At 39.3% G+C, this 25,536-nt stretch overlaps 1 protein-coding gene across 17 annotated transcripts in view; it reads right to left on the bottom strand.

The window, feature by feature from the left end:
* Positions 1 to 25,432, bottom strand: part of LOC145538490 (uncharacterized) — a 388,991-nt gene extending 363,559 nt beyond the window's left edge. For all 17 annotated transcript variants that reach the window (XR_014076956.1, XR_014076924.1, XR_014076962.1 and 14 more), the window contains exon 1: positions 25,038 to 25,432. Coding sequence is in view for 1 of the 17 variants with exons in the window: in XM_081570619.1 (XP_081426745.1) it covers positions 25,038 to 25,281 (244 nt within the window). In the remaining 16 variants the exon portion in view is untranslated. The remainder of the gene's footprint in view (positions 1 to 25,037) is intronic.
* Between the last annotated feature and the right edge of the window lie 104 nt (positions 25,433 to 25,536).

The raw sequence follows: 25,536 nt of genomic DNA, 5'->3' as shown, positions 1-25,536 counted from the left end.
TTGCAGCTAGCCTGCTTCTCCTGTGAAGCTCAAGTTTTGAAACCTTTGCAATTATGAACTGGAAATCCATGTGTTACATAATGCATTTCTGGAAAAATGCCCAAGACACATATGTGCTCTACGAAGCTCTAATACTAACATTAATCTAATGAACAGTATATTAGAAAATGATTTGTGTACATCCTAATGGAAAGCATATTTTCTGAGAGAAGCTTGTAGACTGAAATGCAAAAAAATAATCCATCCCCTAAACACAGCTTCCAGCTACCACATCAACCAATAAGATAAGTTGGTGCACCTTTGCAGAATGCTGAATGATTGCTCTGTTTTCTGTCGCCCAGGGGAAAGCATTTTCCAAATCTCGTGCAGGTGTCTGAGAGAGACTACCTAAAAGGAAAGAAGCTGAATTCTCCTTTTTGAGCCCCTAGATGACTTTTTTCCATATATAAGCTTATTTTTTTAATATCAGTTCATTTTTCAAATGCAGCAAAATCCCAGCCCCTGTTTATCCCAGCGGGTTAATTTGGTTAAACCTGATACATCATATTGTGACTGGCCTCATATTTTACTCAAAAAGGCATAGCATCTTTTATCTTTTATTTATAGTGATCTTCATATTCATTTCTCAACTGAGGCAGGTATTTCAGGGAGAGCTTGCATTGATCTCTAATCTTTTTTTCTCTCCCTTTTTGTAACGTACACTTTTGGCCCTTAAGAAATAGCTCTGATAGAAGTTTGCACTTTTTTTTTTAAAGGAAAAGCAAGAGTTTGAGATCATGGATTTTTTTAACCTGCTGAAGAGAGAATCAGACTTTGTCACCTTGTAGGTGACGTGGCTTTTTTAAAGTGCATTTGTCTTCAAGAGACAGAGCTTGACTTGACTCTTTCATGTAGCTGACTTCTAATTACTAACAGGTGAGAGTGAGGCCAGGCTCTAAAGAGAGGCTTAAATGATGTAGGAGATGAGAAATTAAATGTTCCTTGCCAATTACAAATGAATTCATAGGTAGAACCTAGAGTCAAGACCAATAGATTCATAAATGCATTTTAAGGAATCTAAATCCCATCTAGTTGTCCTGAGAAGCAGCCAAAAGGAACTGCAAATCAAGGTATACACCTAACTCAGCTGTCTGGCGATCACAGCAGCCTCGTTTCTCATGTCTCAAGTTGCCAGTGTGTGTGGGCATGCTCAGTCGCTCTGTCACGTCCAGCTCTTTGTGACCTCATAGACTGTAGCCTGCCAGGCTCCTCTGTCCTTGGGATTTTCCAGATGAAGAATACTGGAATGGGTTGCCAGGTCCTCCTCCAGGGGATCTTCCCAACACAGGGATCGAACCCATATCTCCTGCATTGGCAGGTGGATTCTTTACCACCCAGAGCCACCCAGGAAGCTGCCACTACGGGCAGAGTAAAGTTTAAAACTGGAAACCTCGGGGATTCAGAGTCACTTTGAGTTGAGCCATGCAGACTAGTGCACACAAATTGAGCACTAGAGCCAGCAGCTGAATTTAGACTTTTAGATGCAAATATAATTAACCCATGACTTTTCAACAAGTCGCTCCTCTTAGGGCCTTATTTTCTTGACAACCAGCATTATCATAATTCAACTGGCATTTTTCTTTTCTCTCCCAAACCCCTTTCTGGACTCCACTTATCTTTTTGAGTCTGATAATCTGTTCTGTTTTCTCTTCTCTAGTAGAAACGCTAATAATGCCCTCCGTGAAGCTCCAGAATCAGAGATACTCTGCAAATGATATCTGTCAAATGTTATTATCATGCTGCACAGAGATCTCTGGTCTTGAGTGTATGTTAAGAAACACACTCGTCTTTTACTGCTTCTAGCATGATTACCTTGGAGAAGGCAATGGCACCCCACTCCAGTCCTCTTGCCTGGAAAATCCCATGGACGGAGGAGCCTGGTGGGCTGCAGTCCATGGGGTCGCTAAGAGTCGGGCGTGACTGAGCGACTTCACTTTCACTTTCATGCACTGGAGAAGGAAATGGCAACCCACTCCAGTGTTCTTGCCTGGAGAATCCCAGGGACGGGGGAGCCTGGTGGGCTGCCGTCTATGGGGTCGCACAGAGTCGGACACGACTGAAGCGACTTAGCGGAAGCAGCAGCAGCAGCATGATTACAAATTAGCGCTCTTCTCAGGGAAGCCCTAGAGACCACAAAAATGGGAGTTTTACGAAGAGACTTTGTGATAGGAGATAGCTTGATAAAAAGGATTGAGCACAGGAACTGGGGTCCATTAGCAGCTCCGTCTCTGGCTGCAAATATTTGAGCAAACCACTTAGCACTCTGGTCCTCAGTCTCCTCATGTAAAATGAGATGTCTAGGGTTAAATAATTTCTGCAATCTCTTCTAGGCTTAAAACTCTATAACACAGAGAAGAACACTGTTTCTAACTCTTTCTCTAGGAAGAGATCCTTCTCACATTCCAGCACCACCTCTTGTCCTCAGACTGGATTTGCAACAAAGTAGTAGAAGGCCTATATGGGGTTAATTTCTTCCTCTTGTGGTTTAGATTCCTCTGGCACATTGTGTCCAGCCTTAATATTTTACACTGTTAGCCATATCATCTTTTATCTTTTATTTATAGTGATCCTCATATTAATTTCTCAATAGCAGCTGATGCAGCAGCAGGGACAAGTCATTGATCTTCCAATTTATCCGCTACGCTCACATATTCTGAGGTCGAGGCAGCCTGGGGAGATTGATGGAGCCCTGATACCTGCCCAGGAGCTGGGTGTTCCTCATGCATGAAAATCAACCACAGGAAACCGAAATTCAACAATCGGCAGCAATATCAGCCACCTCTCTAATAAATATAACAGGGCATTCTTTAATTATTGAAAGGGGTGTCTGGGATTTGGTAATGAAAGCACTCCTGCACAAGAGTGCCAGGGCAACTCTGGGCCGGCCAGGAGGTGGTAGATTTGGGTAGGGGGAGTGGAAGTGGGGAGGTTGTTTGCAGATACCAGTTTCTCACATGGCAAATATTCTTATTACTTGAGTCTCAAGCAAGTCACGAGTAAGCATATACTCCTTCACTTCTGTAAAGCCAAATACTTCTTACAAAATTTCTTTAATTCTGCAAGAAAAACAACAGATCCTCCTCATATCATGTTAATGCCCAGTGATGACAAAGGAAATGGTACATGGCGCTGCATATACTCCACTGGTCACAGAGACCAGGTGAACAGTTGTGTCCAGAGCTCTGAGTCATTTGCAGGCCCTCATAGGGACAAACCACTAATTGATTCTTAAGGGAAGGTCTCCATTCCTTGACACAGCTGAACAGTGGCTTCCATCAAGCCTCCTTGTGGTCTCAGTTATCTTGAGCTGCTTACCTCTTGCCCCTATCTGCTCCTCAGCTAACCTATCCTGCTTGAGATCAGTGCTGCAGACTTATTCGATCATCAGCTTTGTGCCTGTCTGGATAAAAACCCATCCCCTGAGGCTCAGCACTCTCTTTTACAATCTATAGCTGGGGAAACAAGTACTAAATGTGGAAGCAAAGTTTCCCATGTTAGGCCACACACATGATGCTGAGGAGGCAGGTCAGCAAGAAGTCAACAGGTGGGGCGGATGTGGAACTACATACAAGCAGAGCGTGCCCATCACTAGCCCGTAAAAATATCCCATTCTCTTGGTTATTACTCAGCACGCATACTACAGACACACGTATTACCTCTACATTTTTTAAAATAATAGAGTGACTAATAATGTCCTCTAGTGATAAACCGGAGTGTCAAGCTCCGGTGTCAGAAATTTCAGGCACAGAATTGCCCAAAACAATTTACTTCTAACAAAATGTGTTATGAAGATTTGGAATATACATGGGGTTTGGGCAATGTAATGATTTTCACAGACAGAGCCTCACAATGAGTTGTGCCTGTTGTGTACCTTCTCTTCCTTTGAAAAAGAAGCTGAGTGGATTCTTTGAGTGTTGAAATATAATAAGTATATCCAATGATTTTGTCTCATATAGAACCACTGTTTGATATAAATTCACAATAAAAATATATATTTCTTCTAGCAGGTTTGATCACTTTATATGCTTTTTTATTTGGATTCTCTTTGCTCCTTGAATTTAAATACAATTTTCCCTTTTGTTATCTAATCAGGCTTTATAGTTATTTATTTTTTTGTTATTGTTGTACTCAGTTGTGTCCAATTCTTTGTGACCCCAAGGACTATAGCCCACTAGGCTCCTCTGTCCATGCAGTTTCCCAGGCAAGAATACTGGAGTGGGTTGCTATCTTCTTCTCTAGGAGATCTTCCTGACCCTAGGGATCAAACCCATGTCTCCTATGTCTCCTGCACTGCAGGTGGATTCTTTACCTGCTGAACTATCAGGGAAGCCCCACAGTTATTTATTGGTACCAATAAATAAAAATTCAAGTGGAAACTGGTTCCTCAACAAAAAAATAAGATATATAAAATGTAATATTATCTTGTATAAAGCAGGACAAACTCATTGAAAATGATGAGTGTGTTTTCTGGATAGCATCTCACCCGGCGTTATTAGCAGCAGTATGGTAGAAACAGGAGTAAGAACAATACAATAGTAATAATGGTACTGTGTGCTGCTACCACACATAATCTTCTTCAAAACGTCAGTAAGTACACGGTTTCACTTGACCTTCAAAAAAATCCTATACGGTAGACAGGCCTGGTATTCTGATTTCCGTTTTGTAGATGAGGAAACTAAATTCCAGAGATATTAACTGATTCACCCAACTAAGAAGGTAAAGAGTCAGGCTTTCTAAGTACTAGTCTAGACCCCTCCCCAGGAACTGGTGAGACATAAAGTAACAACACTAATAATCAAGAAAGAAACCAAGAACAAAACATCCCTAGAACTCTCCTGGTAAGAAGAGTTTGAAAGTAGCTATTGTTACAAGGTAGCTATTGTTACCTGGAGCTTATCAGAAACCAAACAAGACCTATGCTCAGCAATATGTGTCAGTTCAGGAAGTGAAGTGTAGATAATTACAAAATGGAATCTGTAAAAAGTCATAGTATTTGACAATTGCCTGAAAAATAATTCATATTTGGGGAAGTAAGGCCAGATATGACTTGAAACTGTTTAAAAATATAATCCCTGAAGAAGTATCTTGCTTACTTGTGTTTTATAGCTTTAGCTTCAGAGTTTATGTGAACTATTTCTTTGGCTGTTCCCATCTAAAATACTACTTTCTATGAGACAGGAGCACTGCAATATATGACGATTTTATGGAAGAAGAGTTCTAGAGGACTTGGGGTCCATACACAGGAAAATCACTTAATAGTAAGCACATGAATGAGGAATAATACAGTGTGGAGGGTCAGGATACTTGATATCAGTCATGAGGAAGGGGGGCTTCTTCCAGTCATAACTCTCCCTGCTAGTAGACTCTGTAAATTTCTAGGTGCTTGCTCAACACTGGCTTTATGCAGTAAAGGTCAGAGTCCTGGCAGAGTGGGGAGGTGGGAGGTAGTGGGGGGGGCAGGGGTGGGGGGTGAGGGAGTGTGGGGGAAGAAGAAAGTCAGCCCCTTCTTCCACCTCTGAGAATCAGGATTATCAGCTGAATGATTTAAGCAGCCAGGGGATTCTACAGTAAAAGTTCAACCATGTTAGCAAATATTTGAAAAGAGTGACCAAAAAATATATATAAAAAGGTTGGGCACACGTGTGCAAAGAGTTCAAGCTTACTGCACAATCAGTTATCTTTATTTTATCTACATGCTCTTCCTTAAGATGCAGCCTTGCACTCATCTCACATGCTAGTAATGTAATGCTTAAAATTCTCCAAGCCAGGCTTCAGCAATACGTGAACTGTGAACTTCCATATGTCCAAGCTAGTTTTAGAAAAGGCAGAGGAACCAGAGACCAAATTGCCAACATCCGATGGAACATCAAAAAAGCACGAGACTTCCAGAAAAACATCTATTTCTGCGTTATTGACTATGCCAAAGCCTTTGACTGTGTGGATGACAATAAACTGTGGAAAATCCTGAAAGAGATGGGAATACCAGACCACCTGAACTGCCTCTTGAGAAACCTGTATGCAGGTCAGGAAGCAACAGTTAGAACTGGACATGGAACAACAGACTGGTTCCAAATAGGAAAAGGAGTACGTCAAGGCTGTATATTGTCACCCTGCTTATTTAACTTATATGCAGAGTACATCATGAGAAACGCGGGATGGAAGAAACACAAGCTGGAATCAAGATTGCCAGGAGAAATATCAATAACCTCTAATATGCAGATGATACCACCCTTATGGCAGAAAGTGAAGAACTAAAGAACCTCTTGATGAAAGTGAAAGTAGAGAGTGAAAAAGTTGGCTTAAAGCTCAACATTCAGAAAACTAAGATCATGGCATCCGGTCCTATCACTTCATGGCAGACAGATGGGGAAATAGTTGAAAGAGTGGCTGACTTTATTTTTCTGGGCTCCAAAATCACTGCTGATGGTGACTGCAGCCATGAAATTAAAAGATGCTTACTCCTTGGAAGGAAAGTTATGACCAACCTAGATAGCATATTAAAAAGCAGAGACATTACTTTGCCAACAAAGGTCTGTCTAGTCAAGGCTATGGTTTTTCCAGTGGTCATATACGGATGTGAGAGTTGGACTATAAAGAAAGCTGAGTGCCGAAGAATTGATGCTTTTGAACTGTGGTGTTGGAGAATACTCTTGAGAGTCCCTTGGACTGCAAGGAGATCCAACCAGTCCATCCTAAAGGAGATCAATCCTGGGTGTTCATTGGAAGGACTGATGCTGAAGCTGAAACTCAAATACTTTGGCCACCTGATGCGAAGAGCTGATTCATTGAAAAAGACCCTGATGCTGGGAAAGATTGAGGGCAGGAGGAGAAGGGGTGACAGAGGATGAGATGGCTGGATGGCATCATCGACTAGATGGACATGGGTTTGGGTGGACTCAGGAAGTTGGTGATGGACAGGGAGGCCTGGCGTGCTGTGGTTCATGGGGTCGCACAGAGTCGGATACAACTGAATGACTAAACTGAACTGAACTGATGTTACCAAATGAATAAACCTTAAATATGGCAAAGTAAATCAAGCCATATAGAGGAGACAAAAAAGGGGGGCAAGAGACAATGCAAATTCAAGTAATGAAAAGCAAGCTTGATACATCTTTAAAATAGTCAATAAGTCCCTGAAGAAGAAAACAAATGAAGAATTCTAAGGCAGAACAGGAAGAAAGAGTCTTTACCACTACTAAGAATATTAATAAGAACTTGCATCACTGGTTATTTAGGAACTCAGTAAATTTTCTTTGCTTTATCTGCACTAAAAGCCACCTAACATAAATCCCAGAACTGCTGAAAAACATGCTGGTCACACCCTTGCAACCGCTTGGGACTCTGTTATATAAACTTTGGGAGACTATTAAACTTGAAGTAGAAAGCCTTTTGAAAATACATGTCCTTATCTGTTCTGGCATATTCATCCTCTGTAGGAGAGTTGTGTGATTCAAAGAACATTAAATAGTAAAATTAAAAAAAAAAAGAAAAAAAGCAGTTGAGAGAACACAGCACTTCAAAAGGCTTAAATCTGGAAGCATTTCAAATACGAGGTTTAGGATCACCAGTAAAGTTTCCTAATCTCCTAATTATTTGAGAATGAGGGCACTTTTATGTATCTCTCTGTTTGGAATCACTGGAAATATCAATTAAACATAATAAATTAGGAGAATCTCCCTTGGGATGTGAGATCATCTTATACACATGATGGCCTTCTGCTAGGGGTTAGTGATTCTTTAATCAATCCTGAGGGGTTTTCTAAGCCCAAGAAATTTGGTAGAATGATTTAGGGCTCACTTAGAGATGCTACTATCATTAGAACTACATTTATCTTTGAAAAAAAAGATGATTTTTATACATAAGCCATGTTCTTCATAGTGATACCAACAAGATCTCTCAACTTCCACAGAGAACATCCAATTTTATTCCACTTCTGTTCTCGCTACCCTTTCACAGTCTCCCTGTGCACAAAACATTGAGAAGGTGTCTCACCAGAGTCACAGCAGCCACATGCAAACCACTTATCACCAGATACCACTGTTGCCATTGGGTGTCATGGCAACCAGAGACATGTACTAGAGCCTCTGATGGGTAATAGTGAGGCTATGATCCTCAAGCATCCTCAGTGAAGCCACAGATGTTCTGGGTACATGTGGGATAAATTTTATTTTCTCCTTTTCTCTAACATGTTGCTCGCGAGATATCAAAAACTGTCACTGAAATTCAATGAATATGGTTGGTTTTATTACCTTTTATTAAGAGTCCCATCTCTTTCAAGAACTGGGATATATGTTTTGAGGGAAATAAACTATAGAAATATTCAACTGACAGAGATCATAATGGACTTAACTTTTCTGTTCTTTTGTACATTTTTGTTAAGACAAACTTCTGTTGTTGCCTTCTATTAAGCGTTCTATTAAAACAAAATTGACATGATAAACTGCACATACTTAAAGAATACAATTTGACTAAGTTCTGAAATATATATATATATATACACCCATGAAACTACCAACACAATCAAAAAAAGGAACATATCCATCACTTGCAAAAGTGTCTCCATACCTCATTCATAATGCCCCTATTTTCTTTCCACATTCCACCCCTCCACATCCCCAGATGACCACTGATAAGCTTTCTATCATTATAGAGGTGTCTGCATTTTCTAAAAATTTATATAAATGGATTTACACAGTGTCTACCCTTCTGCCTGGCTTCTTACACTCAGTGTAATTATTTTGAAAGTAATCCATATGTTTGTGGATATTATTAGTTTATTCCTTTGTTTTGCTGAGTGGTGTTTCTTTGTATGAGTATACAACAGTATGTTTATTCATTAACCTGTTGAAGGATGCTTGATGTTATTACAATTGTATTAAAAATAAACATGCTATGAAGATACATGCACAAATCTTTGTATGAAAAAATGCTTTTATTTTTCTTGAACTCCTTATTGAAATTGAAGAAAGTGGAGAAAAGCACTATACCATTCAGGTATGACCTAAATCAAATCCCTTATGACTACACAGTGGAAGTGAGGAATAGATTTAAGGGACTAGATCTGATAGACAGAGTGCCTGATGAACTATGGACGGAGGTTCGTGACATTGTACAGGAGACAGGAATCAAGACCATCCCCAAGAACAAGAAATGCAAAAAAGCAAAATGGCTGTCTGAGGATGCCTTACAAATATCTGGGAAAAGAAGAGAAGTGAAAAGCAAAGGAGAAAAGGAAAGATATACTCATTTGAATGCAGAGTTCCAAAGAATAGCAATGAGAGATAAGAAAGCCTTCCTCAGTGATCAGTGCAAAGAAATAGACGAAAACAATAGAATGGGAAAGCCTAGAGATCTTTTCAAGAAAATTAGAGATACCAAGGGAACATTTTATGCAAAGATGGGCACAATAAAGGACAGAAATGGTAGGGACCTAACAGAAGCAGAAGATATTAAGAAGAGGTGGCAAGAATACACAGAAGAACTGTACAAAAAAGATCTTCATGACCCAGATAATCACAATGGTGTGATTACTCACCTAGAGCCAAACATCCTGGAATGTGAAGTCAAGCAGGACTTAGGAAGCATCACTATGAACAAAGCTAGTGGAGGTGGTGGAATTCCAGTCAAGCTATTTCAAATCCTGAAAGATGACACTGTGGAAGTGCTGCATTCAATATGCCAGCAAATTTGGAAAACTCAGCAGTGGCCACAGGACTGGAAAAGATCAGTTTTCATTCCAATCCTAAAGAAAGGCAATGCCAAAAAATGCTTGAAGTACCACACTATTGCACTCATCTCACATGCTAGTAAAGAAATGCTTAAAATTCTCCAAGCCAGGCTTCAGCAATACATGAACTGTGAACTTCCAGATGTTCACACTGGTTTTAGAAAAGGCAGGGGAACCAGAGATCAAATTGCCAACATCTGCTGGATCATCGAAAAAGCAAGCGAGTACCAGAAAAACATCTATCTCTGCTTATTGACTATGCCAAAGCCTTTGACTGTGTGGATCACAATATACTGTGGGAAATTCTGAAAGAAATGGGAATACCAGACCACCTGAACTGCCTCTTGAGAAACCTGTATGCAGGTCAGGAAGCAACAGTTAGAACTGGACATGGAACAACAGACTGGTTCCAAATAGGAAAAGGAGTACATCAAGGCTGTATATTGTCACCCTGCTTATTTAACCTATATGCAGAGGACATCACGAGAAACGCTGGGCTGGAGGAAGCACAAGCTGGAATCAAGATTGCCAGGAGAAATATGTATAACCTCAGATATGCAGATGACACCACCCTTATGGCAGAAAGTGAAGAAGAACTAAAGAGCCTCTTGATGAAAGTGAAAGAGGAGAGTGAAAAAGTTGGCTTAAAGCTCAACATTCAGAAAACTAAGATCATGGCATCTGGACCCATCGCTTAATGGCAGATAGACGGGCAAACAGTGGAAACAGTGGCTGACTTTATTTTTCTGGGCTCCAAAATCACTGCTGATGGTGATTGCAGCAATGAAATTAAAAGACGTTATTCCTTTGAAGGAAAGTTATGACGAACCTAGATAGCATATTAAAAAGCAGAGACATTACTTTGCCAACAAAGGTCCATATAGTCAAACTTATGGTTTTCCCAGTAGTCATGTATGAATGCAGAGAAGGCAATGGCAACCCACTCCAGTACTCTTGCCTGGAAAGTCCCATGGATGGAGGAGCCTGGTGGGCTGCAGTCCATGGGGTCGTGAAGAGTCGGACATGACTGAGCGACTTCACTTTTCACTTTCATGCATTGGAAAAGGAAATGGCAACCCACTCCAGTGTTCTTGCCTAGAGAATCCCAGGGATGGGGGAGCCTGGTAGGCTGCTGTCTATGGGGTCGCACAGAGTCGGACACGACTGACGCAACTTAGCAGCAGCAGCATGTGAGAATGTGACAGTTGGACCATAAAGAAGATTGAACACTAAAGAACTGATTGATTTCATATTGTGGTGCTGGATAAGACTCTTGAGAGTCTCCTGGTCAGTAAGGAGATCAAACAAGTCAACCCTAAAGGAAATCAATTCTGAATATTCATTGGACAGATTGATGCTGAAGCTGAAGCTCCAATACTTTGGCCACCTGATGCAAAGAGCTAACTCACTGAAAAAGACTCGGATGCTTTTGAAAGACTAAGGACAAAAGGAGAAGGAAGCAGAGAATGAGATGGTTAGATAGCATCACTGACTCAATGGACATGAATTTGAGCAAACTTCAGAAGACAGTGGAGGACAGAGTAGCTTGTCGTGCTACAGTCCATGGGGTTACAAAGAGTTGGCCATGACTTAGTGACTGAACAACAACAGCAACAACAAGTAGTGTATAACACTTTCAATTTTTACACTGCCTCACCAATACTTAGTGTGGTTGGACTCTAATTTTAGCCATTCAACAGGTGTGCAGTGGTATCTCCTGTGTTTTTTTTCTTTTAGCTAATAATTGATTACATTGAGCAACTTCATGTGCTTATTTGACATCCACACATCTTCTTGGTAGGATCTCTTTTTAAATATTTTTGCTCATTTTTTTAAAAAAGTTTCTAATTATTGAGTTTTGAGTTCTATTTATGTTACAGATACAAGTCTTTTCAAATTTATAATTTGAAAATGTTTTCTTCCAATCTGTAGCTTTTCCTTGATTAATAATGTCTTTCAAAGATGAAACTTACTTTATCACTTTTTTTCTTTTACGGATCTTGTTTTTGGTGTCATCTGTAGGAAATCTTTGCTTAACCAAGGTCAAACAGATTTTGTCCAAGTTTAACAGATTTATGTTTTGATCTATTTTTAATTAATTCTTTATATGGTGTGAGGTAGGGATCAAAACTCATAGTCTTGCATATGGCTATCTATGGATATTACACATGTACTACATGTTTCCAGGACCATTTGTCAAGAAGACTATCCTTTCTCTTCTAAACCGGCTTTGCACCTCTTTTGTAAGTTAATTGTCCTTATATGTGTGGATATGTTTCTGGGATTACTTGATTGACTCATGATACCTGCCTTTTTGTTATAATATATCCTTTTGCTGATTTCTTTTCGCTTGCTTATTTAAATATTCCTCTCACCATTTTACTGGACATACCTAGGTATACCTGAAATGCATTTGGTAAGTCAATGGAATTTGCACTCAAACTTGAGTGCAAAATTTCCAAAGGTATTTTTGAAATGTTGAGATGAAAAACTATGTATTCTACAGCCTTCCTAATTCAATCCAATGTATTCTAATCCATCCCTAGAAGCTATTTTTGCACATGTATGGGGCTGTAGAGTCTGCAGAGTATGTGAGTGGTATATGCAGGCTATTCTAAAAGATCATTATAGGAGGCAAAGGGAACATTAGAGAAAATAGGTGGGGAAACTCATATGCCAACTGTTAAAATATTTCAAGTTTTTTTAATATTTATATTAAGATAAATAAGCAAATTATTATAAAATAAAACACAAAAATTTAGAGAACATTTCAACATGCTTATTTTGCCAGATGCAGCAACACACTAGGAATAGACAGAAGAAATTTCTAGAACCATCCTGTCTTTTGTTTTTCATCACCATAGGGTGATTGGTTGTATTTTATTCAGTGTATTGTACATGTGGGTGTGAATAAGATGGAACTTGTCTCAAAAAGAAATGAGCAAAGAATATATGTTGTCAACTTGTCTAAAACATTTTTCATGTTCTGACTCATTTTTCTTTGTATTGGCATTTCAAGATACTTTGGTTTTTGTTTTTCTAATTTGACTATTATAAAAGTCTTGATAACTTAAGTAAAATCTCATGAGAATAATACAAACAACTGTAATGGAAAGTGAAAAGATGATAATAGCAATCAGCACTGCAATATTTCTTGTCAGAGTCCTTTATCACTTAGAATAGTCACAAATCCCATATAAATTTGACTCTGACCTTTAGTCTTTACTTTAGTGGAATAATTTCTTTTGAGAAGCGATTTCTTTCTCTTTGCCTATTATTTCTTTGCAATTAAAACAATTAATAGCCATACTTTGATATGATTATCTTAGAGTGGTGTAGAGGAGGGTAATTATGCAACTATTTATTAATCTATGGGTTCAACAAAGTTTAAAGACTTAATATTCAAATCTTGTGGAATGTAACCCCCTTTTCCAGAGGGAAATGAACATGTACTTGCACTTATGTCGTTTAAAATAAATCAACACAGGTTTGTAGAGGCACCTCCTATTCCAGGCATGGTCAGGTACAGGGAAGAGGAGCAAGAGATATACCCAACTAAGCCTGAATATATTGAGAATTAAGATGAAAGCCTAAGGGGCTTCTCTGGTGGCTCACTGGTAAAGAATGTGCCTGCCAATGCAGGGGACCTGGGTTTGATTCCTATCTGGGAAGACCCCACATGCCACGAAGCAACTAAGCCCCTGAGCCACAACTACTGAGCCTGTGCTCTAGAGACTGGGAACCACAACTCTGAGCCCACACACCACAGTGACTGAAGCCCACACACCCTCGAGTCCATGCTCCACAACAAGAAAAACCACTGCAGTGAGAAGCCCACGCACTGCAAAGAGAGTAAACTCTGAATGCCACAACTAGAGAAAAGCTTGCACAGCAATGAAGACCCAGTACAGCCAAAATATAAATATGATTATTAAAATAAAAAAATTAATGGTAAAATAATTTTTTTAAAAGATGAAAACCTAAGATGGAAGTGAAAATGTCACCTAGAATTAAGGATACACTTAGGCTGAAAGTGAACATACTGAAAAAAGATGCAGAAAATGCTAAATAGTTCACAAAAAAATCTATTAGAACTAATAAACTTAGCAGTTTGTTTGCAGAATACAAAAGCAGCATACACACATTACTTGCACTTCTGTACACTAACAATTAACAATCTAAAAAAGAAATCAGGAGAACAATTTCATTTATAATAGTATCAAAAATAACAAAATATGAATAAACTTAACTAAAGACAGGAAAGACTTGCACACTGAAAACTACAAAATGTTATTGAAAGAAATTAAGGAAGACATAAATGGAACGATATCCCATGTTTACGAATTAGAAAACTTAATATGTTAAAATGTCTATATTACACAGAGCTATCTACATTTTAGTGCAATACCTATCAAAATCCCCTATTTTTTAAGAAATAGAAGAGATTAGTCTAAAATGTATATGTAACCATAAAGAACCCTCAATAACCAAAGCAATCTTGAGAAAGAAAAACAAAGTTGAAGACCTCACTTTTTTTTTTTTTAAATCAAGTTTCCTTGTTATGCTGGGTTAAAAATCTGAAGTCCTTAAATGTCCAGAAATAATCCTCCCAAATGTATGTTTTAATTCATTCTCAGTGGCAGGGCTTTCCGTGTCTCAGTGGACTGAGGGATTCTTCCATATCTACAGCTTGGACTTGTTACTGACATTGGCTTGGGTCTCTCAGGATCTTGGCTGTTCTATCAGTTTATCAAGTCTTTCATGAACCATGCTTTTAAAGATTTTAAAGAGTTACTAAGATTCAATCTGAGATTACAGCATTATGCCCACAATTTAAACAATCTCAAAAGCAAGCCAGTCCCCACTCCTAGAATAATGAAACTAGGTACGTTTTCATTCCCAAAATCCAGTACAGAAATTATCAAAGAACATAGCAGAAACTCAATGGCATTTGAAAGATAAAGTCTCTTTGATTTTAGCCTCACTAGGATGTCCATTAGTCTGTGCCATTTATCTGAAATTCCTGACCTGCAAACTTAGAACCAGGAGGAATTTTCTGGCCTAAGGTTGATTGTTCGCTATGAATTTGCCATGTGCAACACACAGCCCTGAGCACCTATCACACATGGACTTTTGAGTCATCCTTCCTCTTTGATGATCTTGTTCACACTGCAGTACTGACCTGATTATGGGTTCTATCCAGTAACATTATACCTCCAGTTATGATGTGTAGATTTTCTATGATCCTACGGCTCCATAGCCATTTTCACTGCCTCTGGCTGTGGAACTGCATAGACCAAAGAAGCCTGCCTTTTAGAGAACATTTCTTTCTCCAATGTAACTGACAAATTCCATGTTAGTTTGGATCCACATGTAAAAGGATTAACTTGAGCCTATGGTAACCATATGTGTCAATGCTGACAAGTCCTGTAAAATATACTTTCCTTACAACTAAGTCTTTGTCTCAGTCAAGCCTGCTTGGGAAAAAAACTACCTGAAGAGTAAGCCAAGGTGAGCAGCTGCCTGAGTATTTCCTGCCCTGTAAACTCCTGCCCACCCCAAAGTTAAGAGCCAGGTAAAGTTCTCTGTATACTAAAGATCCTCCAGGTGCCCTATTCATTCTGCTCCAGTTATTCGCTCAGCCACCTGAAATTCCCTAGGGCCCCTTTTCTTTATGCCAGACCTTTACTTAAGTGGCTTGACAGAAACAGCCACTCTCCCATGCAATAAACTGCAGCCAACTGCCGAGTCTTATTGTTGGTATAGTGGGTTGAATGATGACCCCCAAAAGGATATATTCATGTTCTAACTCTTAACTGTTACCTCACTTGGAAACAAGGTCTTTGCAAGTTTCATTAAGGATCTTGAGATGGGATTCCCATCCTGTATTAATCAGATGGGTTCTTAATATGATGATAATTGTCCTTATTAAACAAGAAGGGCAGAGGGCAATTTGGACCAGATGAAAGAGAAGATACAGACACACAAAGGGAGTGAAAACAGAGACTAAGTGATGCGGCCTCAAGCCAAGGAAGCTACTAACCACCAGAAGCTCAAAGAGACAAGGAGTGGACTCTCCCCTAGAATACCTTTAGGGAGGGCAGCCCTACCGACACCTTGATATCAGACTTTCGACCTCTAGAGCTGTGAGATAGTACATTTTTATTATGTTAAGCCTCCAAGTTTATGCTGATTTGTTATAGCAGGTACTGGAAACTAATACAGCATACATTAAACCTTTTCTAGACTTCAGCAGTTAACTGCATAAGCCGAAGTATTTTCAAATAGTCAAAGGTCCCAACATCCCACCACACGTTAAAGATCAAGGCACAAGACTACCTTGCATGGATGCACCAAAACATTTCCACGTGAACATTTTCCTCTCCAAAAAGTCTGCTCCTTTCTTTTTATTTCTCAGTGTTTCCAGGTAACATACCAAATGATGCATTTGTGCAAGTACAACAGGTATAACACCTTAATTACACCTAGGTATGGAGTTAATTAAGAAACAAGATAAAAGAGCGAAGATGGAGGTCAAAATAGTCCTGGTACTGATCTAACCCTGGCTTAGAATCCAGTTTGAATGAAATGACCCCATAACTGAACCCCAGAAATTACTAGTCCATAACTGAACAGGATGACAGAAACAGAAGACACCAACTCTCACTCTCAAGGGAGAGAACAGAATTAGTTAAGACAAACATGCCCACTTAATTCTTTTCAAGCTTCCTATATAAGTCACATGATCACCCTGGGGTGGAGTAAGTAAAGAAGCAGGGCTGAAATTACCCTAAGATCTCTCTTGACAGGATTGAAACATAAAGATGGGAAAAGACCATTCCCTCACTCCCCACCACCACCACCCCCAGCATTAAAAAATAATAACCTACATTTACAATGTAAAACAAATCAGAAACTACTTTAGTTCTGATTTACTCTTAGTATTACTAATAGCTAATCAGGAGCCTCGTGCAAAAACATCTTGATTAGTTGCTAATAAAACTCTTTAGAGGCAGAGCCCTCCATATGCCTCAAAGGGAAGATGTAGACCTCTTATGCGTTAGGATTTTCTCACCAAAAAGTCACACAATGTCTTGACTATTCCAGCCAAGTATAACCTAGCCCTACCCTCGTTCCTGCTTTACTTGGATTAGCAATAAATACATAGGTGGAAATAAAGAAGAGATATCGGGTAGAAATACATTAAATGGTGGGTAAAACATTATAAGTGGAGTCAAGTACCACCACCATTCACTACAGTAGAAGTGAACATTCAGCACCAACAGTAATATTTTTTCCTGTTATGTCTGGAAAGTGATAATAAGTCATATGTACCTACCTTTTTAAGTTTATTCAAATCTCATTTTTATATTAACTACTTCATAACAAGTAACATGCTAAGGCTGCATCAATAGATGAAGAAAAGGTAGTCCCTGGCCCCAAGGAATGTTGCCCAGAAGAAGCCCGAGATATGTAAAAAATCCAACTACAATACAGTGTAGCAATTGCAACAATCAAGTATGCAAAAGTGTAATGGGAGCAAAAAGGAAAGTGTGATCACAACACTAAACAGAAGACAGCACAAAAGAGATAATATGTAAACTGAATTTTGACAAATGAAGTGGATTTTCCAGGTGCCCAATAGGGAGGAGAGAATTCTTGGAGGAGGGAAAAGCATAATTCAAGATAGTGAATTGTTCATATAATCCTAGAAGAAAAGCAGGGAACAACAGAAGAAATACTTGGATACAGGCATCATGAATATTTGTATGTTTCATTTTGGCAAAACCACTGTAATGGAAATTTTGAAGATCAGCTCTAGAGGGGATAAACAGAACTAGTAATTACTGCAGGAAACACTAGAACCAATTTTACCATAATCTAGCAAAAAGAAACAAAACTATTTCAATGACAACACAGTATCACAGAAAGGGCTTGTTTTTTGTTTGTTTGTTTGTTTGTTTGTTTTTAGTGTATTAGGTGTCACTTAAAATTTTGACTCCATACTGCACTTGCTTTGGGATCTTGAATGACACTCATAACTTCAGCTAGTCTCACTATAGTGAGTGTATGTGATTACGTACATCTTTACCTGCACTGCAATCTTAATGTAAACTCAAGTTCAGGTCCAAGCCTAGGTTCTCTGTGACTCCTCCTCTGGTTAATTCAAAAGCTATCTCTCTCTTCCTCATTTGGCTTCTCTATGGAAATATCATAAGAACAGCTATGACTTCTTGGTGTCTTTTGTTGTCTGTCTGTTTTTTAAATTGAAGTATAGTTGATTTACAACGCCATGATAGTTTCAGGTGTACAGTTCAGTGATTAATTTATATATATGTCCTTTATCAGATTCTTTTCCATTAATAAGTTATTACAAAATATCAAGTATAGCTCCCTGTGCTATACAATAGATTCTTACAGGTTATCTGTTCTATGCCTTCTTTGAATTACTGTAGAGCTTGTTGTCTGTATCATTTACATGTTTCAATCACGTTATGACTGAAAACAAAAAATTTATATTTGCCCATGCCCTGGCCCTTACTTTAAAAATGTGTTCATTTATTTCATATTCATTGGCTACATTCTAGACACCATGTTAGCTGGTGGTTCCAGATGTTAGTAAAATATAGATGTTCCTGATGAGAAGGTCATGATCTTCGTGGGAAAACAAACAAAAATAAACAATCTGTGTCTTAAACAGACTTCCCAAAGAGAACACACCTAGTTGGCACAGTAAATACATGTATCACAGATAAACGTATCAATAGTCATTTGGTGTTAATAACTTCAAATAACTGCTTTTCTATTTTGAAGAAATGATGGCTATATTTCACCAGGAGCTCAGTACCCCTCTGAGACTGAGGGCTTCACTTCCATTCTGACTTACCACATTGCTTTCTTATATGAAAATATACAAGTCTGTACATACTCTCTATTAAAAGGATTATCTGGCATGAATTTCTGACAGCATGAAGAAAAACTCAAGAGGTTCAGAATTTTAGTTCTGAGATGCATCCAGAAGTTCAGATGCCCTAACTCAACTTGCTTGACTGGAAAATGGAGCTGTAAATCTCACAAGATCAGATGATCTTTTAAGAATTTCAAAACTTCCTGCTATTAATTAGAAATCTTAGAGGAATAGCTTCTTTTAAAATACACTGATAATATGCTTTACAGCTTAATATCCAGCAGCCTATGTTCAGTTAAGTGAGCTTCGGGAAAGAAGGAAAATTGTGGTTTAGTTGCATTTACTTTGGAGCCTCTCTGGTCAAAACATCTACTTCTGTGCTCAGCCATCTTATCATTTTTAAAACAGAGGCAACTCTAAAAACATAGTTACAGAGATGGCGCACAGCTTCATGTGTCATTGTCTTCATTTGTTTCAGAATACCAATAACATCGAAGCTATTACTGCAAAGAGTGGGATGTTATTTGGTGTCATCTAGTGCAACTCTCTGAAAGAGATGGGAATACCAGACCATCTGACCTGTCTCTTGAGAAACCTGTATGCAGGTCAGGAAGCAACAGTTAGAACTGGACATGGAACAACAGACTGGTTCCAAATAGGAAAAGGAGTACGTCAAGGCTGTACATTGTCACCCTGCTTATTTAACTTATATGCAGAGTACATCATGAGAAACGCTGGGCTGGAAGAAACACAAGCTGGAATCAAGATTGCCAGGAGAAATATCAATAACCTCAGATATGTAGATGACACCACCCTTATGGCAGAAAGTGAAGAAGAACTAAGGAGCCTCTTGATGAAAGTGAAAGAGGAGAGTGAAAAAGTTGGCTTAAAGCTCAACGTTCAGAAAACTAAGATCATGGCATCCAGTCCCATCACTTCATGGAAAGTAGATGGGGAAACAGTGTCAGGCTTTATTTTTTGGGCTCCAAAATCACTCCAGATGGTGACAGCCGCCATGAAATTAAAAGACGTTTACTCCTTGGAAGGAAAGTTATGACCAACCTAGATAGCATATTGAAAAGCAGAGACATTACTCTGCCAACAATGGTCCGTCTAGTCAAGGCTATGGTCCAGTGGTCATGTATGGATGTGAGAGTTGGACGGTGAAGAAAGCTGAGCGCCGAAGAATTGATGCTTTTGAACTGTGGTGCTGGAGAAGACTCTTGAGCGTCCCTTGGACTGCAAGGAGATCCAACTAGTCCATCCTAAAGGAGATCAGTCCTGGGTGTTCATTGGAAGGACTGATGCTGAAGCTCAAACTCCAATACTTTGGCCACGTCATGCGAGGAGCTGACTCACTGGAAAAGACCCTGATGCTGGGAAGGATTGGGGGCAGGAGGAGAAGGGGACGACAGAGGATGAGAAAGTTGGATTGCATCACTGACTCAATGGACATGAGTTTGGGTAAACTCCGGGAGCTGGTGATGGACAGGGAGGCCTGGCGTGCTGCGATTCATGGGGTCGCAAAGAGTCGGACACGATTGAGCGACTGAACTGAACTGAACAGTGCAACTCTGGAAATAAAAGGAAAGGGGTCTAAAATAACTACAATTTTCCTGAGAACACAATTATTTTATGGTAAATCTGGGACAAGAATCCTGATCTCTTTGATCCCACTCCATTCTTCTCTCACTGGGATCTGAACAATCCAGAGAAATAAATGTGCTGTGTTCTATGTAACTGGTGCAGGACTTGGCAAGACTGGAATTGTAACACTATGTGTGAAGAGTTATCTGGAAGTTCTTAAAACTAAGTGAGATACATCCCAGGTATATAGAACACTATGTTTTATGAAGATAATTCTGTGGAATGAACAGAACTGGTAACTGAAGTGTGCGTGCTGTGCTGCAGTTTCAAGTAGGTAGGGTGAATTCTTGTTTTCTGGTACCTTGAAGATTCCACTCCAATATACACATTAAAATGAAATTAACATTTGAACTGTGTTAGTGCTAAGTCACTTCAGTACTGTCTGACTCTTTGTGACCCTATGGACTGTAGCCTGCCAAGCTCCTCTGTCCATGGGATTTTCCAGGCAAGAATACTGGAATGGGTTTCCATTTGCTTCTCCAGGGGATCTTCCCAACCCAGGGATTGAAACCAGGTCTCCTGCATTGCAAGCAGATTCTTTACCATCTGAGCTACCAGAGAAGCCTTAGTAGCTCAGATTTGAACTGGGCCATATTTAACTCTGCAGGGTCCTTTAAGTCAGAAAAATATTCCATGTATCATTTTAGTTGTGATTTATTTTTTATCTTGATCTTTAATTTCTAAAAGTCTTTCCAAACAGAAAACAGAGGTTAGAAATGGTATGTGGGAGGCTTTCAAGAAGAAATAAGCTCATTTCATTCAGCACGAAAATTAACATCCAAAAACTCTTCATTGCTGAAAGTGTCCAAAGCTGCTAGCTTCATCTTGTAGCTAAGGCATCTGAAAGAATCATGCTAAAGGACTCCTAATCACTCAAATGTCCCATATCTGACTCAGTAAGTATCATTATACATTGCGGGTATTTTTCTGAGTGACAGAGAACAATATCCTGGCTGAATATCCCTCTGCCACGACACAGAGATGATGGTCTCAAACTATCTTGAAGGTGTTGGAATCCACTTTATCCATTACTAATATTAACGGAGGACAAAACTTAATATTCTCTTTGCTCTGTATTTGTTAAATCACTTCTTGCCTTCATTAAAATGGATGGCCCATAATTGAGTTTGTAGTATGTGTATCATTGGAAGCTGAACACATGTTTGTTGGTTTTATCAATGTCACAGATTTCTAGGGAGGGTACACTCAAAAACTAAGTCTAGTTTCAAAGTTGCAAATAAATTATGATATAATTTTGAACAAATTAAGCTCATCATAAAGGAAAGATACTGATACTTATAATAACCCTGTCCTTGAGGGGCTCTTGTAAAGCACTAAATAAAGTAATATAGGCATGCACACATTCATAGATTTTCAGTGATATCTGTGCACACTTAAAAAGAACTCTACACAATACATTATAAAAATCTTGATACTGTGTCCCTAGTTCCCAGCTCGCTCATTAAAACTATCTAAACTAACAAGACCTTATCTATTGGGATAGCTATCAGAGTATTCCAAATTCTACTTCTTGTAGTACCCTGCCCCAACCATTTGCCTTCCTCTTTTCATTAGCTCTCAATCCAGAAGCCCTGGAGATTTGTTCATTAATTTATGTACATATTTAGTTACGTGGCCAATTTCTTAATCCCTTGTCAAATTTCAGGCACCTTTCTTCAGTATGTTTTATAGGTTGATGACACAGCAGTGATCAACATAGATGAATATACCCTCTCTCCAACTGAGGGGGTAGACAAAAATAAACAAGCAAATATAAAAACATAAGTATAAACATGTAAATAAAAATTAAATAGATGCATAGAATAACTAGAATATCAGGTAAGTGCTAGAGAAAAAACAGAAAGCATTGTAGGGAGATGGAGATGGCTGATATAAGGTATCTGCCACTTGAAATTAAGTAATAAATGAAGGCTTTATGGGGAAGATAAAATTTATGAAGGAATTTAAGGTGGTTGTGGAAGGGAGCAAGGTGCATATCTGGGGAATGAATATTACCAGCAGTGGGAACAGTCAGATGGAAAGAAAAGGAGGCAAAAATATGCCTAGAGTATTCAAGGAACAGAAAGGATGTCAGTGTGTGAGAAATAGAGTGAGCAAGGTAGAGAGGAGAAGGAACAAGTCAAGGAGGAAACAGAGGCCCAGATTTCTAGGCCTGTGGAGACTTTGCTTTCTGCTTGGAGTAAGTCACTGAAGAGATCTGAGCAATAGGATCTGATTTATGTTTTAACAGGATCTCTCTGAATGCCCTGTTGATTAGAGCCTGCAAGAGAGTAAGGACAAGCTCCAGAAGACCAAGAGTTGACTCAAAGACATGATTTACTCAAAAACGCACCTCTTATTCAGTGACAATGTAGAGCAGGGACTGGCAAATAATTGCTCACAAATCATTGTGAGCTCAGCTTGTTTTTTTATGACTGGTGAGCTAATACTGAGCCTCACATTTTGAAAGGCTGCTGAAGAAAGAAGAGGTGAAGAAGCTACAGCAACTGTATATGGCCCACCAAATCTAAGACACATATTTAAAAATCCGGAAAATGTTTTCCAACACCTGATGGAAAGCATCTGGCTGGTAGTAGGTCCACAACAAAATTGGGAGGAGGAATACATGAGTGAATTAGCTGCTGAAAATATTATAAAGTGACAAGTATCAGGAAACATTTACAGCTTCACCCTTAACCTTCAGAAATGATGTTTTCATTGAACTGTTGAAAAATATAATCTAACTTTCAAAACAACAAATCAGAAGGCATCTTCTCACATAAGCAAGGTCAAGTAAAATTGAAGTAGCAATAAATCAATAACAAAAAACATTTTTATGGACTTTTAAACTTTAGAAAGTGTTTGTATGTTCATTATCTAATGTAATCCTCAAATAAATTCCATGAAATAGTTATTATTTTCCCATTAGAAATTACCACATACTAAGTTCTTAGTGATTGCCCAAGAAAAGCTGAAATCTTGAGTGTTACACCTATTAATGCCAAGGTTTTTTTTTTTTCCATATGGGAATGCTGGATGCTAAAATTGACAGGGATTTTCAGCTCAAGATGGCAGACTAGGGCACATATTTACTTTCTGTCCCTTCTGAAACCATATTTAAATAAAAGTGTAGAAATACCAAATTAATAAGCTAATAAAAGCCAAGAGGTTGTGGAAGTCATCAACTACAGAAAGATTTAAACATATTTCTAGAAGGCAAAAAATGAAACAGAGTGATGAATAAAATAATTAAGGAAGGATTGTACTAAGAGGGGTCTGCACAAAGCCAGTCAGCTTTTGATGAGTTCCGGTTATGGTAAAGGGCAAGGAAAGAAGAGGAGCTGAAAAACAAGGAAATTAAAGTTATTTTAGGGAAAAAAAGTTACTTTAATGAGCTCCAGAGACCACTGAGCCTGCTGCCATATTAATTCGTGGATTATAACAGATTGTTGGTAAGCAAGACAAGAAAACAAAGAAGAAACAAAAATCAAGAGATTGTTCCTTACTGAACTCTTCTCAAACGAGATCAAGGAATTATGGTTAAATGCCACGGCTGTAAATCATTTCTGCTCCTAGAGAGGTCAGATAGGGCTTATGATATTTCTCGCTTTTTTCAGACATAATTTAGGTCTGAGAAAAACTTATTGTGTCCTCCAACCTCAAATCTTATTGGGGATGGAAGTCCGAATTTGCTTTGACATACTATAAAAAGAATCTCAAGGGCAGAGGGCAAAACTAATTTATAATATATGAATTATGTCCAGTGTTATTTTAAATAGATTTTAAACTAAAATATATAAATAAAATTTCACTGATCAATACAATTCTGGGTTCTGAAACCTTTACATGTCACATGCCTGATGTGTAACACACAATGTGTTACAGGAGAAACACAGGAGAAAGAAAACACTCCAATGAAGTAAGCCAAAGAAACAAGATTCAAACTCGATAAAGCCATGTTACACTAGGATTTTCCAGTTCTTTCCTATTATTTTGAAGCTTCTACCTTGTGAATAATAACATGTTTCCCTTGTCCTAGACACCCAAGAATGCTTCTTCTCTCCTAGGCATAAGAATCTCTAGAATTATATATGGTAGTAAAGAGTGGACCAAGCTGACATGCTCACAGTGACCAAATTGTACTGACTATTTTAAACTGACACAGTGCTCCACTATGAAGCTACAATAAATGGTGTATTTACTTTCTAGACATGAAAGGCAACTGCCTTATTGAAAATAACTCCAGGAAGGCCAGAGAAATTGGCTTCTAATCCATACGGGATAATTCACTGGTAAATTTCTTTCAGGAAAGCTCACGATTTATCTAGACTATAATCTTCACATATCTGGATCCTTCAAACTAGATCAAAGGGAAAACCTCCGCTGGTGCTATGCTGACAACTGGTGGTCCCTAACCTGCATCTTCTGAGATCAGAACCCAGTGCGGTAGGTGATCAATTCATGAATTGAGCAAAAGAAAACCTTCTACAGGGTAGGATACAGGCTCATTATAGGTATGACGCTTAGGGCTAAGTGCCATAAGGAGTACAAGAAAAGAAGAGTAACACATGACGCATGTATGACAAGGAGGCACCACAGCCCAGAGCAGGCTTGGTTCAAATCCTGGCTAAGCCATTACCATCTGCCCACCCTGAAGAACTATAAGGTTTAACTGTTGTACCAAATTTCTAAAAAGAAGTGAAGAAAGAGCCTTACCTGCCAAGAAGGGACGTTGTGGGGTGCAGCATCTGGCCAGGTGAGGGCTCTGCATTCTCTGCCGGCTGGTGATGATGGCAGAGGAGCAGCAGTGGAGAAGGTGGTCCTGGCTCCAGGCCTCGCAGAGAAGCTGGGGAGGTCCCCCAGAGGTGCTGGACCACCCCTCCACAGGGTGGGTGGCTCCTGCACTCAGCTTTGCGCAGGCCTCTGAGACCCAGGCAGGGAAGGGCTGGCCGATACACATGCAGGCACCCAAGGGGCTGCATGATGAGGTGCTAGACAGGATGAGCTCTGGAGGAGGAAGTCCCCACAGTCCTGAACAGTCTCTGCATGGTGGCCCCTCTGGTGCCAAACACCTGCACCCACAGTGGGAAGTCTCAGCTGCTAGAGAGTCCGGGAGGGGCCACGCGCTGGGGTCATGCACTGGGGCCCCGCCCTTTGCCCCGGAATTTGCCCTCTGTGATGTGTATACCATGGACACGTCACAAACGCCAGGCTG

This window comes from Giraffa tippelskirchi, chromosome 1 (assembly GCF_054371585.1).
Source record: "Giraffa tippelskirchi isolate mGirTip1 chromosome 1, T2T-mGirTip1v1.2.pri, whole genome shotgun sequence".
In the NCBI taxonomy this organism is placed as follows: Eukaryota; Metazoa; Chordata; class Mammalia; order Artiodactyla; family Giraffidae; genus Giraffa; species Giraffa tippelskirchi.
Note: the sequence above shows the minus strand (reverse complement) of the source record. Positions and strands in the feature narration are given on the sequence as shown.